General features: G+C 40.0%; 1 protein-coding gene across 3 annotated transcripts in view; it reads left to right on the plus strand.

Annotated features, from left to right (window-relative positions):
• Positions 1-17,171, plus strand: part of ABCC4 (ATP binding cassette subfamily C member 4) — a 2,616,332-nt gene that overhangs the window by 915,380 nt on the left and 1,683,781 nt on the right. For all 3 annotated transcript variants that reach the window (XM_044072995.1, XM_044072997.1, XM_044072996.1), the window contains one exon: positions 10,680-10,769. In XM_044072995.1, coding sequence (XP_043928930.1) covers positions 10,680-10,769 — 90 coding nt within the window. The remainder of the gene's footprint in view (positions 1-10,679; positions 10,770-17,171) is intronic.

Genomic DNA, 17,171 nt, shown 5'->3' on the forward strand with positions numbered 1-17,171 from the left:
CAGCATTCAAGGAGGATTATATACCTTTCACCTGTTAGATCCAGTTAACTAAATAAAACCTAAAATAAAGGGGGAACAAAGGCTCAAAACGCAAACTTATTTCTGTAAAAAAAAAAAAAAAAAAAAAAAATCACAAAGTTGCTTCAATAATAGCTTAGCATGCATTTTCTGAAGTGCAAGTGGGTGTGAGAAGTGGAGATGGTGAGATGATGGACCACGGGTAGCAGCAGCAGATAAGAGGTTTGCATATCTCTCGACCTTTAACTCAAGAAATCTGGATAAAGCCTGAAATAAAGTGGGAATAAAGTCTCAAAATAGGAGCAGATTTTAAATCTTGTACTAAAAAATATATATATATATATATATAATGAAAAAGTAAGTTAAATAACAGGATTTGTGTTAACATGAATTTTCTTAAGGAACATAACACCCCTGGGAGGGCACTAATTGCACATTAGCATACACCTTGTCAGGCATTATAGATTGCTTTAAGCAGTTATGGGGCTTTTCTAAAGTGTTCTATGACTTGTACAGGGTTGGGGGTTGGTATAATGGTTAAGGTGTTTACCTCACCTGTACAAGGTACACCATTTGATTCTTGCATATTTAAAATGGCCTCCAAGGGCAGCTAGCTTAGTTAGTACTTGCCTATGAACCTGTGAACTGAAGATTATGTTGCATCAGTTAAACACTAGGCCTCTTGTCTATGCTGTTTATCTGCTTCATGTTGAAGTTCTGACAGGAAACTATTGCATGTGTTAACATTTTTCTTCATTTTAATGCTATTTACCACTGGTTTAACACTGCTATAGCAATCTGATTTTTAAGTCGTACTTTTTCTTTAAATTGTCTTATTTGCCTTTTCTGTGGAGAATTTTTCATTTCTGACAAGGGAATCGCTAAGTAAAGGGTTATTTATGCTCTTTTAAAATGTCTCTATTTGATTTAAGGGTATATATTTCGTTTATGTCACTGTCTGGGCATGTGAATTTTACTTGGTACTGTGACTGTGTGTGTTGTTTACTACACTGTGCAGATTGAAGAACAAGGCTTAGCACAATTTAAACTGTTTTTTGCTATATTTTATGTAGTTTAGCCCTATTTGCTGTGTGGGAACATACTTTATTTTTTTTTATTATTGCTGCTGTTAGTCAACCCTAGTATTAGTGTTTTATTCTGTCTGGATTTTTTCCCCTGACTTGATGGTTCATGATATGCCTGCCCCCACCCTCATCAAATCCAGTTACACCTAAAAGGAAAATCTCAGCAAAAACATGCCTCAGCCTATGGTTTGTGAATCTGTTGTTGCCTTGAGCTGGCCTGCAAAATATTTAACTTTTTCCCCATCACCCTCTGGGGTGAGCCTGTGTCCTCAAATGGTATGGGGGTCAGGCACATCTTCTGGATATGTTCCAGTACCTGGTTCAGGTGTGGGAGAACCAAACCCTTTAGGTGCAGGAGAGGTCCGGGGAAAGAGACCCCTTGTCATACATAATACTCTGTCTCCATGCAGTTTGCCCTCTAGTGTAGTCCATAGTTAAGAAGAAACAGAAACATCACCACATGACAGACAATCTGGTTATTTCCATGAGTAGAGCTGTTCTGGTTTCCCTAGCTAGGAATGTTTTCCAATACACTAATCATGGAGTGTGTGTTCCCATTCAGAATGACTATGGGGCTGCCTTCTCTAGCGATCAGTCTAACGCCACAGATTTAAATGGGGACTCTGCAGATAGTAGTGAACACACTGAGTCTGTGCACTCTGATTCTTTGGAAGGTGAACAGGTTGAAAAATCCAAGCAAGTGTTCACCTTTGCACTGATAGGTTTAGAGATGTATTTGACTAAAAGCAATCTGAACCTATGCCAGAGACTGGCAGAGTTTATGATCTTCCTGAGGAATGAGATTCATGATGTTTTGACTGCTCCTTCTGTGTTACTGGCCTTAGAAGATGTGTATAAAACTGCATGTAAAACTCCTTTGGCTAGTGAACCAGTTCCTAAAAAGGCTATGAGGAAATGCAAGATGTATTCCTACCTTGCAGCTTTCTTTGCTTTTTTGTCAGCTGACCTAGCTGGGGTTTCTCCAGCTACCAACTAACAAGAGAACCTTGGCTTCTTCTAACTGTACGCTGCCAGATAAATTTGGCACATAGTTAGAATCTCGGGGAAAAAAATTGGCTCAGTCTAATAATTTGGTCTTTAGAATTTTAAATTATCAGGGCTTCATGTAGAAATTTATTTTACAAGTGTGCTTATAGTTTCGATGACTTTGCTGTATCTTTGTCTGCTGAACAGATGTGTTATATGAATGAGTTAATTTATAATGTGGCTCAGGTTTCGAAACCTGCTTTGAGGATCATGTTTGAAAGTGAGCACAATATTTCTAGAAATGCAGATGCTTCTGTTGTACTGAGAAGGATTGCTGGTTATATAACCAGAATTTTTTCTGAGAATTTAAAAAATTAGATTTTGAATGCTCCTATAAGTTCTAAATTTGTATTTGGTCCTGCTGCTTCCCAGATTCTCAAACAATGGGCTGATAGAGGTAAATTAATGCAGGTATATACAGAATATTTCATATTTCTAGGTTTTCTCCTAATAAAGCATCCATGTTAAAGAATGACTATGCCAAGACTCAGGGCATCCCATCTCCTCCTCCTCCCCTTTCACTTCCCCCAAGGCTTTAGCTCAACCCAGCAGCCTGGATGCAAATAGTCTCAGGCAAGTAGGTGCTGAGAATAATTCCATAAGGATACTGTTAGAAGTGGACAGAAAATCCTCTTCACTTCAGGGGAATCCCTCCACATCCTCCAGTCCAGACCCATCTGTTCTCTCTGTTACTCCTTCACAAGTTGCAAGCAGGGGCTATAGAACCAGTTTCTGTACCACAAAAGGGAAAATGTTTTACATCAGAATATTTTTGGTATCCAAAAGGGAGTTACAGTGGAGAATACTGTTAGATTTGGCATACCTAAATACCTTTGTGAATACACAAATTCAAAATAATCCCCCTCCAGACAGTCCTACCCCTTCCAGACCACTGTTTCATAGATACCTTACATCTGAAGGATGCTTATCATCATATGTCAATTGCTTCCAACTTCAACTTGAACTTAAAAATGTACTGTCTCCTTCCCTCACAAAGAATTGTCCTCCTGGTGTGTATGATGGACACAGAACAAAGTATGGCTTTTCTATCAGAAGACGTAGTTTTAACTGCTCAGAACATTTTAAGGTATTTCCTTTTCTGGAAGCTGCCTCCACAAGAGAGTTTCCTAACATTTTAGGCCTTGTGGCATCAGTGATGTTCTTGACACTGTGTGCCAGACTTCACATGAGAAAGATTCAGTGGTACTTAAAAAAAATTGGACCCAGCACCTGCTTGGAATTGCAGATATCAGTGTTGGATTTTGCGAAATGAGAGTTACAGTGGTGGAAGGGATCAGATGTGTCTCATTTCAGACCTATCCTACTTCCTCCAGACCCCAGTTCAGTCAGCATAGACAGACTTGTCATATTTTGCATGGGGAATATTGCACAGTGGAGTTCAAGTGCAAGGTGAATAGGGTCCTTCAGACACGACAAAGCACATTAGCATTAAAGAAATTTTAACGATGATTCTGACCTTAAAAGTTCTTTCCCACTTAGGGTCTCCATGTGCCTTTTTATTGTTCACTGATGACAACACAGTCATGTGGTATTTGAGGAAACATGAGTACAAGGCCTGAGAACTAGCCTTGCGGCATTCTCTGACAATTCAGTTCTCCCACATCCCATCAGACCCTTGTGACAGACAGACTAAGCAGATCTTCGACAAGACTGTCATGAGTGTAAACTCAGGACAGAGGTCTGCCTGGATTTGGTCCATATAGGTTCATAGGTAGGTACTAGGCTATCTGCACAAGGGCATTAAAAGCCTAACCAGAGTGTGTCGGCTTTTGCGGTCCCATTGATTAATTAACTGATCCTCTGTCAAGCAGAGCCAATGAAGCGATCCCAGGGTTGTATTTTCTGTTACCCATCCACTCGTCAAGGTTTCTCTTGAAGAGTGTTAGTGAGGGGCTCTGCCTGATGTAATTTGGAATTGTGTTCCAAAGCATGGGGGAGTCTCTGTGACAGGAATCTATCCCTCCAGCATGTTCTATTTATTGTTGTGGCGAGGTTTAGCTCACTAGAGCGCGTGGCTCGCAGTGACTTGGATTTCTTTAGGTGGAACATGTCCACCAATTCTGAGTTGGACATGGCTTTGTAAGTCAGGCAGAGATCACCTCTGAGTAAGCAGTATGCCACTGAGTACAGCCGGAGTTTTTTCAGTCGGGCTGCATAGGACATATGTTTGAGACCAGTAATCCTCTTGGTGAGGTACTTTTGTGGTCTTTCCAGCTGTTGGAAGTGTCTTGAGGTACATCCCAAATGGGGCATTGTACTCTATGATGGGTCTAATGAGTGACGAGTAGAGGGGCATTATAACCTCTTTATTTCTAGATGCGAACCCTTTAGCAATTAGATGGGCCACATAGAAAGATTTCCTAACTACTTTGGTAATATGATTGTCAAAGGAGAGATTGCTATCTACCTGGGTCCCCAGATCTCTTATTACCTCTACTGTATAAAGGGGGCTGCCACCTATGTGGTAATTTGTGGGTGTTTTGTTTTTCCCAAACGGGATGACTATGCATTTTTTTGGCATTTAGCTTGTGGCCATGACTTTGACACCAGGTGTCCCTCTCAGTAAGGCCCTTTTGGAGGATGTCCGTGTCAGCCGGAGAGTCAGTTATGGCTCCCAGTTTGCAGTCATTGGTGAATTTGGTTAGCCATAGTCCTCCTGTGTTTGTCTGTACTTCTGAGAAGTATATGCCAAACAGTAGGGGTCCCAGGACCGAGCCTTGTGGGACACCACTTGTGACTTGTTTAGAGTCGGACCTGGAGCCCGCTATTCTTACCGTGTGAGTTCTGTCTGTAAACCGTGTGAGTTCTGTCTGTAAGCCGGTTGGCAACCCATCTCGTGACATAGGGGTTTAAGTTCAGCCTGGTGAGTTTTTCTGTAATACCTGAGTGGGGAATGGTGTCGAAAGCCTTGGCGCGAGATCAAGGTAGGCTGTGTGAACCACCTTTCCCTCGTCTATGGCCTTGGTGACTGTCTTGAAGAAGTCAACCAGGTTTAGTAGGCATGATCTGCCCTTAACAAAGCCGAACTGGGTCAGGTCAAGTGTTTGGAGGTTCCCAATGTATTTGTTAATGAGGTCCATGATGATGCGCTCCATAGTCTTGCAGACCAGGCTAGTCAGGCTTATGGGGCGATAGTTACCAGGGTCAGTTGTGGCCCCTCCTTTGTGGAGAGGAATAACCGTTGCTGTGTGCCATTTTATAGGCATGTAGCCTGTGGAGAGGCCGAGGTTGAACAGCGTGTTCAGGTGGGGGGTTAGTTAGTTCTGTAGTTCGTGCAAGACGCAGCCTGCGACACCATCTGGTCCCATTGACGCTGTGTTTTTGGCTTTTGAAAGGGCTGTTTTCACCTGTGCGGCTGTGATTTTTGGGACACTACACTTTTCCGGTATTGTTGTGGGCCCTTTTGGAGGTCAGAGGGGGGTGAAGTTTGCACTGAATCTATCTGCCAGGATGTTGGCAATATCAAGTAGGTTCAGTATATTTTGTGCTATTTTGTACTAGTTCAGTGCATATCTGTGAGTTGCCACTTAGACTCTTAACATAGCTAAAGAAGGCTTTGTGGTTATCTTTTGAATCCTTGGCTATTTTTCTTTTGAAGTTAGCCTTGGATGATTTCATGAGGGACCTCAGTTTCTTACTGATACTGATCAGGGATGTCTTTCCTTCTTGTGATTTGCGTTTTTTCTGAACTAGTTTCCTCCTCCTATTGTATAGCCTGTTTATTGCAGGGGTCCACCAAACTGGTTTCCTTCTCTTAGAGGAGTGAGTCTTGTTTTTGATACGGATGGCATGATCCATGCATCCTTGTAGATGCTCATAGAGTGCATTTGCAAAGGTTTCTGCATCTTGGGCAGCATTATCCTTTAGCCTGGAGGCTGTGAAACTTACCACCTCTGTCTTAAGTAAGGTGAAGTTTGCTTTAGAAAAGTTTTTTACTGTGGTTTCCTTAGTTGGGGGTGGTGGTGGGGTGTGGACATCCAGAGTGATTAGTTTATGGTCTGATCTAACCAGTGACGGGTTGACCTCCGGTGTGGAACCCGTGTCGTCCATGTTGGTGATGACCAGGTCCAATATGTTTTCACCTCTGGTAGGGGAGTTTACCAGCTGATCCAGGGCATTTGAGTTGATGAATTCGAGGAAGCGCTGGGCCTGGGAATTTGTACTCGAGTACTTTTCCCAGTGAATGGTAGGGTAATTGATATCGCCCAATATCAGGGTGTTTGGTAGGACATTCATGTTTTTCCAATTTGTATTGCAGATTTGCCCAATGTTAGTTGCACATGGATGATATGAGAGGTATCATGCTGCGCCACTAACCTGGAGGTGTAAGTATCCTTGATGAATATGGATACACCCCCTCCTTTTGTGTTTTGATCCGTGTTCTGTGGCCGAAACGTGTGGTATGAGATGTAGCCCGGTAGTGCTGGGGTGCTCTCTGGAGCCTTGAACCAGGTTTCGGTTACTGCACAGATGTCGACGTTCTCCATACTGAGGAGTGCTTTGAGCACGTGCCTTTTGAGATTTAAATTCCTTGCATTGAGTAGCATAACCCTCAGTTTTTTGTTAATTGTGCTTTTACGGAGATGGGTTTGACTTTTGAGCCTTGCCTAAAAAGGCACTATAGGGAACAATTCGTATAGTTATTTGCCTCCTTTCAAAACAGACATTTGGAAAAATTCTATTTGAGATGTCCTTGCAGTGATGCTTGGAGGACAGAAATATTCTTGCTCTCTTGGAAGGGAATACTCATTTATGTATTCCCAGCCTTTCCATCTATACCCAAATTACTTCTGAAGATTCAGAAAGAATTACCAAAGATTATTGTGGTGACCCCATTTTAGCTCAGGCAAAGTTGTTTCTCCGTTTTAATGTAATTAGCCAAGGACAATTACAACAAGCTTCCTCACAGACTGGATCTGCTACAGCATCAGAGACAAATGATACAGCCCAACTTGGAGCAACTGCGACTGATGGCCGGGATGACTCTATCTTGATACCTTTTAGGCACTTATTTTATGAGGATGTGCAGCAGGTATTGAAGGAGGCAGGAAAACCTGTACCTATAAAATCTTATATTTACAAATGGAGGAAGTTTTCTAGGTGGTGCCTAACCAATATCATAGGATAGGTATGGTGACCACCTCTCTGGCATGGAATTATTTGTGTGTGCTACTCAAAGATGGCTTATCTTATACATCTATCAAGATGCATCATATGGCCATCTCAGCTTGTGTTGTCCATCTCTTTTTGAGGTCGAACAGTTTATGAAAAGAGTGTTGCACTAGAGACCCCTTGGGAAGCAAATTCCTCCTCCTTGGGATTTACACTTTGTTCTTGAAAAATTGGCTTTATCTCCTTTTTAACATATCTTTCAGGCTGATTTGAGGTTCACCACTTGGAAAACTATTTTGCTTATTGCTCTAACATCTGCAAGGTGAGTCTTTGAGCTGCAAACTCTCACAGTGGGCCAAACTTGTCTGATTTTCCCCAAGGACGGGGTTGTGTTATGCAGTAACCCTTCTTTCATGCCAATGGTTGTTTCTGAATTTAACTTGAATCAATCCATCAATCTCCCAGTTTTCGTTCAGAACCTAAAAATAAGGGAGAAAAGAGTCTTCTTACTTTGGATGTGCACAGGCAGTTCATATACTACCTTGACAAACTGAACAGCTGTTTATTTCATATTCTGGGGATAAGAAGGGTCAACCTGTCTCTAAGAAAATGATTACTCCTTGGTTTTCCTCTGCTATTTTTTTTTTTTTTTTGTTACTCCAACCATGGTAAATCTACTCTAGGAAAGATTAAGGATTATTCCACCAGGACCTTATCCTCTTTGGTGGCATATTAGAATTGAGTGGACTCTAGAAGCATTCCAGAGACATCAACTTGGTCCAGTGTTCATACCATTACAAAGCACTAAAACATGGACACTTTTTCAAGTTCCAGAGCAGGCTTTGTGAGAAACTTTCTTCGGGGGCTCCTGGTTCCTTATTCTTCCTTCTCCCTAGTAGGGTAAACTTTGGCAATCTACCCTTGTGCCACTGAGACAATAAGAATGATGAGCACAATGCAGTTGCATAAGTCCTGCTTGCCTGTAGTACTAGATGTTCAAATTTCACATTGCCTCAGTGGCAGCACCCACCCATATTTGGTATATAGTTCAATGGTATCCGAACTTGTGTTGTCAGATGGCTTTGGTTGTTTGTGTTGGTGTTACATGGCTGCAGATTGGCTGGTTTCGGGTAATCCTAGCTTCTGGTCCTTGTTTCATCCTGCTTAGCACTAAAAGCCTAAATAACTGATTTCTTTGATGGAGTTATGGTCCCTCTTATTGGTGGGGCTTAGCTAATCCCTTATCAGAGAAAGTCAGAGGAGGGGGTTCTGAACTCTGTAAAGCTGCTGGTGTAAGTTGTTAGGACAGTCATTAAAAGTATTGACAAGAACAATGAACAAAGGAGTGAGTTTAAAGATGATTTAAAGCAAAATGAAGTAAACTGGTCTATTACCATGCCATTAGTATTTAACATTGATAGTAGTACACTTAAGAGAATAATATATAATGATTGGCGTATAATGGCTGGAAGTGCAGAAGTGTTTCCAGTGGTGGGTGTAAAACTTTTATTCGTAAATAAAAAGGAAGACCTATAAAGAACATGTTGGAATGTCAACTGGAAGAAGTTAGAGATGGTAGGGGTGTCAAAAAGGGAACATACCACATGTTTTGGGTATTCAGTGTATAGGTACATTGCTAACAGCCTTTATTTTTACTGTGCATCCACCCAGAGGACTTATGCTACCCCAGATTAATTTACATGTGGTTTTCGTAGCATCGTACTGAATGCTTATTGTGTTATACGTGATTCATATTATACAGGGGAAACTAACAGAACTTTAAAAAATGTATTTCTGAACATCAGTAAAAATGTTATCAGTACTTTGGGCAAGCATTCGACTAAATATGTTGGTTTCAAGAAATATATATATATATTTTTCTGTTGCTGATTATGTACCACACAGTTTTAAAGGGAGCAATGAAGATGACTTTTTTGTAGATGAAATGCATGAATTTATTGAATGCTCATGTTTCCCCTGGATTAAATGGTGTCACTAATTATAAATGTGTCTTATAAAGAAATAAAAAAAGCCCAAGAGATCTAAATAATAATGAAAAGATAGCGGAGAAGGGTTTGTGGTTAGTATGTCATATGAATGTTTGCATTTGGGAAAGAATGATTGTCATTGTTGAGTTTTTTTATTCTGATGATGACCTTTTCAAGGGTTGAAAGCACTCAATAATTTTTTTTACAAGTTTTGTAATTTAGCTCTGCATCTGGAGCATTTTTTTTTATTTGTTTTGTATTTATTCTAGCCAGATAGTGTGACAATTGACACATTAGGAAAAATTTGCACATTGGGCAGAAGTCATGCATGTACTTCAGATATGAATTATTCTCATTAGTGGTAATATACATTTATTGACCATGGGATGTGTAAGGCCAGTCTCTAACTAAATGAAATAGGTTATTTTGAGCACAAAAATGGAAATTGGCTGGGCTTAAAATGGCCAGCAAGGGCAGCTAGCGTAGTATTTGCCTATGAACCTGTGAATTGTTCTGCAGGCTTGAATTTATGGGTGTGCCTTCGTTGAAGGTTGGGCATCGAGCTGGCACCTCAGCACCGTAAAAATCTACTGCCAATCATTAGTGAACCGGAGTTCCGCTGTGGCAACCCCTAACCGGGAAAAGCCGAAAGAACAACAACATTAATATTCACTTTTTGAGACAGTTAAAAATGCCCAGCTAAAAGATCCATCATGGAAGGAAGAAGAGTGAAATTTGAGGGTTCCTATTACATGATCGAACTTCAACAAGTTCGAACCCTATATGGCTGAAACCATGTAGTCGAACTTGCAGAAGTTCAAACACACAAAAAAATAAAATAAAACATGCAACAGTAAACTAACTGTTGCAAGCTTGGGGGGCAAGCCCCCCTGCACCCCCCACATTCCCTGCTCTTTAAATATACCAACTCTGAGACCACACTATAGCGCTAAAAAGGAATATTTCCCTTTACTGCACTGTAGTGTAATCTCAGAGTTGTTATATTTAAAGAGCGGGGGGTGTGGGGAGTGCAGGAGGTCTTGCCCCCCAGCTTGCAACAGTTTACTGTTGCATGTTTTATTTATTTATTTTTTCAGTGTTCGAAGTTTTGGAACTTTGAACAGACAAGTTTGATATTGTCTTGTTCGAAGTTTCAAAACTTTGATCATGTAATACGAGCCCGAAATTTGATGGTATTAGTGCTTGAGTATTAACTTTGAAGTAAATATAGCCATACACTGATTATGTATATGATTTGAAAATTTATGTACATTATTATGTGTGTGATAATTTAGATATATACAAGTGGGTGTGTCTGTCTGTCTGTTCACACATATCCACTGGACACACACCACAGTAAAGAGTAGATATACATATAAACACATTTATTGCTTATTTTGTCTTCTAGATGTATGATATTCCAACACTTAAGGATATTTCTTTTACTGTCAGACCAGGAGACCTTCTTGCTGTGATTGGATCAGTAGGAGCTGGAAAGGTAAGTTTTAAGTGAAGTTTTGAATTACTCTTTTTCTCTGTTTGTACTGCAAACCTCTGACCAAAACCTCAGCATGTACATACTTCAACGTAAATCTTTCTAAAAGTGTCTCCATTAATGAAAACAGAGAACTTTAATGATTATTGGCAGTCTGTATTTGTTTTATTTGTTGGTTTGCTGCTTTCACTGTTGTACAAAAACAGATGGCATAACAGTAGCTTGGTGCAATAATGAAGACTGACTGAAAGACTGTTTAATAAGAGTTCAGTAAATGACTGCCACCATGTTTGCTGCAGAAATATCCCACTGTTACTTCAGCATTACAGTATTCTACTTGCACAGGTACCAGTTATGTAGAAAAGTAATAATATAAAAAAACATGCACACGCACAGAGGAATTTGCAGAGCATATACCAGTGGAGTATACTGATAGCAGCACATATGGTCTTGTAACATGACTTTGCTGTATACTGTTGTGCCCTAATGCTGGAAGTATAGATTACTAGGCATTAAGTACATTGCAATGTTTACAGTTAGTTGCTCAGAGCTTGCTCATAATGAGCATTATATGTGGTTCTTTCACTTGCTTGTATGTTGTTGCTCCCTTCATATAACAGTAGCATCGTTTTGCTCGACATGTTGCATATTTTGGGTATTCCTACCACTCTTTCTCCAATGTACAGTGGTCTTGGAGTAAAAATAATAAAGGAAGATGTATGAGCATATAATCTCCCCATTAGTGGATGAGTGAGGCCTTGTTCATTAGAAAAAAAATTTATTTTTTAATGTGTTCTATAGTATTTCAGTTATTCATAACTTGACATGTTTGAGTAGGTGCATTAAAACCATTTGTGTACTCATGCTGTCTCACTTGTACAGGTAGTTGTTGCCAAACCACTGATGTGTGTCTGGATGTTTTGGGGACTAGTAGTGGTTTCACAATGGAACAGGTTATGGGTATAGTGTTGTTCACTAACTTTCTGCACTGTGTTATCTGTTCATGTGTTTTACTATTAATAATGGCATGTACTGCAGGAGCCGCCTCTTCATAGAATACTGAGCAGTCTGCTCCCAGGTAATACTGTGCTCACGTATGCACTGTGATGCAGGAGGGCAAGGGCATAACCATACGTGTTATGCAAGCACCATGGTGCATACTTTTGTCCAGTGAGATGTGGCAGAATTTATTTTATTAAGTTATAGATTCTGTTAATTTTTTTAAATGTCTTATTAAGTAGGATTTTTGCCAAAAAGTTCCAGTCATTTTTGTTGCAACTGAAAAGATGTGCTGTTCAGAAGCACACACACTCCACATTTCGAGGTGACCTACCTGATGAAAAATTTCTGGTGCACAGTTCCAAAATTCTGGGATACATGCCAGCTGTAGTATATAAACGCACTTCTCTGCTGTGTACCCTTAATCCACCACAGCGTATAGTGTTTGCTGTTCATAAAGGGAAAGCACAGTCGTATCCATCTGTCTACCTACAGCCCATCTAAAAGTGATTTGTGATCTGTTCATAAAGAAGGTTTATAGTGGTGTCCCTCTGACACCTTCAGTATAGGAGGGTCATTGTGCTGCCCAACTTTCCACTTTGTACACCCAAAGGCACCATGTGAGCTGTTCATACAAGAAAGTCAAAGTGAGGCCATCTTTTTAGCTTCACTGCACCCAAATGCACACTATGGACTGTTCATAAAAGAAGATGCACAAATGCTGCCCTGCTATGTAACTTCACTCATTTCCACTTTATTGGTCCCAGTTGCTGACAGCCCATTAGGTGTTCATTTCTATTGCAAGGATAACCCAGGAGTGCCATTTCCCCAAGTGACACACTGAGCCCCAGTGCAGGCTTGTTTTGATATATGTACATGCATCAGTCCTTGGACTTAGGAATTTTGCTCATGGACGTCTTGATTTAATCTGTTGGTGAGAATGAGAGATGATTGTGCTTTTCCTGGTTGCATCCACCACCATACTGCAGTATTAAAATATAGCTAGCACTGCAATGCACCATGTAATGACCCCCCCTCATTCTTATAGAGTATTTAACTAAGCTCTGCACCCCAATGATGAATCACACCAACAGAATTTATGCTGATGTATACAGACTTACTCTTTTCCCATATATCCACTTTCCTTGGGTGCCTCCTCTGCATTCATGCCATTTGGCACATAGATACAGCCGTAGTAAATGTGAGACATCATGAGTAAGCTGATATAGAAGGAAATGTTCAGCACAATGCATAAATCTACCCTGAGCAACATGCTGAAAACACAGTGCTGTATTTATGGCACCTACATGCTTGAGCAGTGAATTGTATTCACGTTATGCTACTTTAGTCCCTGACTGTTGAAAGGAGTCCAGGGAAGCGATGTCAGTAAGCTTTGCCACCTGTATACTACCTTTACAGGGCTATGTAATCATATACTGGTACAGGTCATGCCATATTTATGTCTGTTTGTGGACCAGGTTGTGACTTGATTTGCACCCCAGCACATACTCACATGCCATGACCCAAAGGCTCCAAATTATTTTTATTTCCCAAAATACTGCATTACCTGAATCAGTATTTAATATTACACTACAGCCACACAGATGTTTTACTTGGTACATCATTTAATCATTTTGTTTAAATGTGTGATGAATGAATGTGCTGGTAACATTGTAGTGCATCAAACCATGATGGTACTAAAGTTTTTATTTAGCACTTATGGGAATCCCTCCCCCTTTTCCCTGGTCATGTTACCAGTGTTTTGTAACCAAGCTGATTGCATCATTGCACTAACTAAAGCAACATTTGTAAATGTTTTATAAATGTTTGTAAATGTCATTATTTGGAGCTTTTCTCCGCTGAAAATGGGTCACTGGCCCAGTCAGACATTCCCGGTAAACACATGTAAAATAACTACTAATGTGATGTCCAGTATTGTGTTAATCTCCCCATGTGTCACAGTGAGCACTAAATGACACATACAGAGTTCTGTTTCTGAATCTGCCAGTTGTGCAGTCAAAATGTCATCCTTATTAGACATGGTACACCATGGAGAGTGTGTCTTTGAATCTTACCTATTGTATTTATTGATTCTTTTGTGATAACTGCATGAGACTGCACTAGACTTAAGATGCCCTTTACTATGCTGACCCAGAGAGGAAGGTTATAGACAGGTATAATAACCAAACCGTTACAAGGTAGGTATAAGGAAATAAAAGTTATGTATAAGTGGTTCCATTAACAGTGTTCACATTTTAAAACATTTAGCATATTCTATCGTGTTTAGTGTATTCTGGAAAGAAGACACAAATCCTGTTTCATGTATAACATCCTCAGAAAGAGGCAGCTTGAACTGTATCATTTTGGTGAAATCTTTATTAACTGTGTGACTCCCAAAGTGTAAAACTATGTATATCATGCTATGAATAGGTTAGTACAGAGAGACTTAACATAGTTGAATGATAAATCTTTTTCATTGTCACTGCAGTTCACTACACACACACACACACACACACACACACACACACACACACACACACACACACACACTCTTGTATATAAATTTCCCCCAGGCCATGTTGCCAGTGTTTTGTAACAGAGCTGACTGTATAGTGGAGATATAGAGACAGTCTACCTATATATTTCCATATGTATAGGTATTTAATGGAGTATGTCATGGATCTGAATAGGTGAGAAGCAGATATATATAAAATTCTCACATATATAGTTGATAGATATTTAACAACTGGAAATGTCATACATTAGGGATTTGAGTAAGTGAGAATGGTGTTAAAGTAATACTATAAGTAGCTCGATTACAGGTATCCTTTGCTGTAAGCACGTGTGTGACGCATCATATAACCAAATTATTAAATGTTGCATTTTTTCATTATTTTGGGATCTCACACAAACATAGATCATTGCATTCCACTGGTAATAGTACCTTCACTTAATTTTACAGGCATTTCCCTTTATAGTACAGACATCACTTGTTGTCATGCTGCTTTAATTGACGTTTAATGTTGTATACTGTCCTCTGTTGTTATAACTGTCCTTCTTAACAAATGAACACATCACTTAATCCTTCAATTAGTGTTTAGTGAAATTTGCATGCTTGCTGTCTTCTGTGGCCACTGTCCTTTCCTGAAGGTGCAATGTTTTTGAATACAGTACATTTTTGAAAGTTTAATTTCTATTGGTTCATACAGTGCATGCAGTTTAAAAAGTAGTTCTCAGTTTTGTAATATTAAAGATAGGAAGCACTATGACTGCACTCGCAGTCTATTAGCAGGAAACCTGTTACCTGGAATACAAATGGTATTATACAGTAGATCTCCACAGTTACAAAATGGAAAAAACATCTTAATGGGTATAAACGTGAACCACCTCCAGGAAAGAACTGGTACTAGAGCAATTAACAAATTCAGTCTTGTGGCATTACAAAACTAGCAGTATACTACAGTAAGAGAAACCCTCCCCAAACTCTCCAAAGAGACGACAATCACCAACCTCGACTCTCCTTCTCATTCTCAAAACCTGATGTCCAACCACTGAAAACACACGCACACACACAGTATAGTACATAGCTTTCTGTAAAACACAACTTGTGGCCAGATTGTTCCATATGAGGATAAATGCATGCATATGAGCATGTTTGTACCAGCTTCATAACAGAAAAAGTGCATTCAGAAAAATAACCAAATTTCTGACAGCAGTCAAACGTCAAAACTCCAGAAATATGATTGCACCATGTTTGAAGGGGGTGCTTTGTCCCTTTGCATCTCTCAGCAGGTAGACCAGTGCCCCCTGTACCCTTAATGCTTCTGTATGCTAACTCTGAAATTACTGTGTCTCACAGTAAGGAGAATCCCTGAGATACAGGAATGTCAGTCTTTTCATTTCAATCACAGGAATCGTACATTAGTGATTGCACATTAGAGTGTGAATGCATAAGCCTGGCACCAATAGATGCTGTATCCTTTTATGATATCTGAAATCCCCCAGCACCACCACCGCAACTTATCTGATATCACGCTCATTCATTCCTCACTAGGGCAAGAATTATTACTGGCCAATTCGTTATCCCTTGAGGTGAGAACCAATCTAAGGGCCATCATTCAAGCAGACATCAAGGTCTTCCCATCCTCGAACCCAAGGAGCTCCTAGCAATCCCTTGTCAGCTTCTGAGAGACACTGTAGCTGCCATTCTCTGGAGGAGAAGCAAACACGGTTCTCCACATGACTGCCCCCAATGTATGAAGTTATACTGTGGCAGCACATCTCTCTGACCCAGACACCATAGGCCGCACTACTCAGAGCTACCACTGAGCATCATCCACCATTTTAAGCCCAAATCAGGGATGTCTCTGGAAATCATGGCTACAGTCATGGTGGCAACTACAGATGCCATAGTAATGAAGGACGTCGCACCTTGTCTCAACCACAAAAGTTGTGGACATTCAGTAGGTGCCCCATTCTTACCAAAATGTGTGGCCTGCCAAGGTGAGAACTGACAGGCTACATAGATTCATACCTCCTGATCTGAACTGGAAGGGGGTTCCATGATGCAGTACTCCAGCTGCTCGTACCAGTTCAGAGTGGAAGTAGAGCCAAAATAAGACACAGTGATAATTATTCTGAAGTAATGTCGATGTTCCATATTTAAAAGAAAGGGGCACCCTCACAACTTGCCCTTTAAAAGGAAAAGGAGTCTCTCATGGTGGAGACACAGAGGTAGTTAACCTAAGACTGAACACAAGTGCTCTGCCTGTAAAAAAAAAAAAAAAAAATTGCTGACTGAAAGAGTCAAGCTTTTCTTGTAAAAAAAAAGAAAAGTAATTCTAAGTATAGAGGTTTTTCTGGAGTATTATTGATGTTAACTTTAAGAAAGTATTTGTACAGCTGTGAGTCTGGGAACTGAGAGCAGCTATGCATACAAGGGGACATGTTTTTGTATTTCTGATGTCTGTGTATGTCTATATATGTTATACCACTGTCTAAATGAAAGAACTGGCTGCTGAGAATGACAGAGAAGCAGGATCTTCAAAAACTGTTAGAAAAGGGGTACTGTGGTCTGAATCATGTTCTTATAAAAAAGGCCAAAAAGTAAGTACTGTGGATTTTCTGCAGTAATATTGTGCTACACTTTAAGACATAATTTTGACTGGTTAGAAGCATGTAAATTGGGAACAGTCCTACAGATTAACTTTTTTTTTTTTATTTGGTTTCTCTTCCACTCCATGTATGCTACTAGATAAGCCACTGTCTAAGTGAATGTACTGGTTTCAGAGACTGATTTATCATTACAAATATTCTGATTTTGCTGCAGTATATACTGTCGCTGTATATTTCTACAGTGATTTTTAGGTGGCGTACTTGGTATACTAATGAGTATGACAGTATACT

Source organism: Protopterus annectens, chromosome 5.part1 (genome assembly GCF_019279795.1).
Source record: "Protopterus annectens isolate FY-2018-M chromosome 5.part1, PAN1.0, whole genome shotgun sequence".
Taxonomy (NCBI): domain Eukaryota; kingdom Metazoa; phylum Chordata; order Ceratodontiformes; family Protopteridae; genus Protopterus; species Protopterus annectens.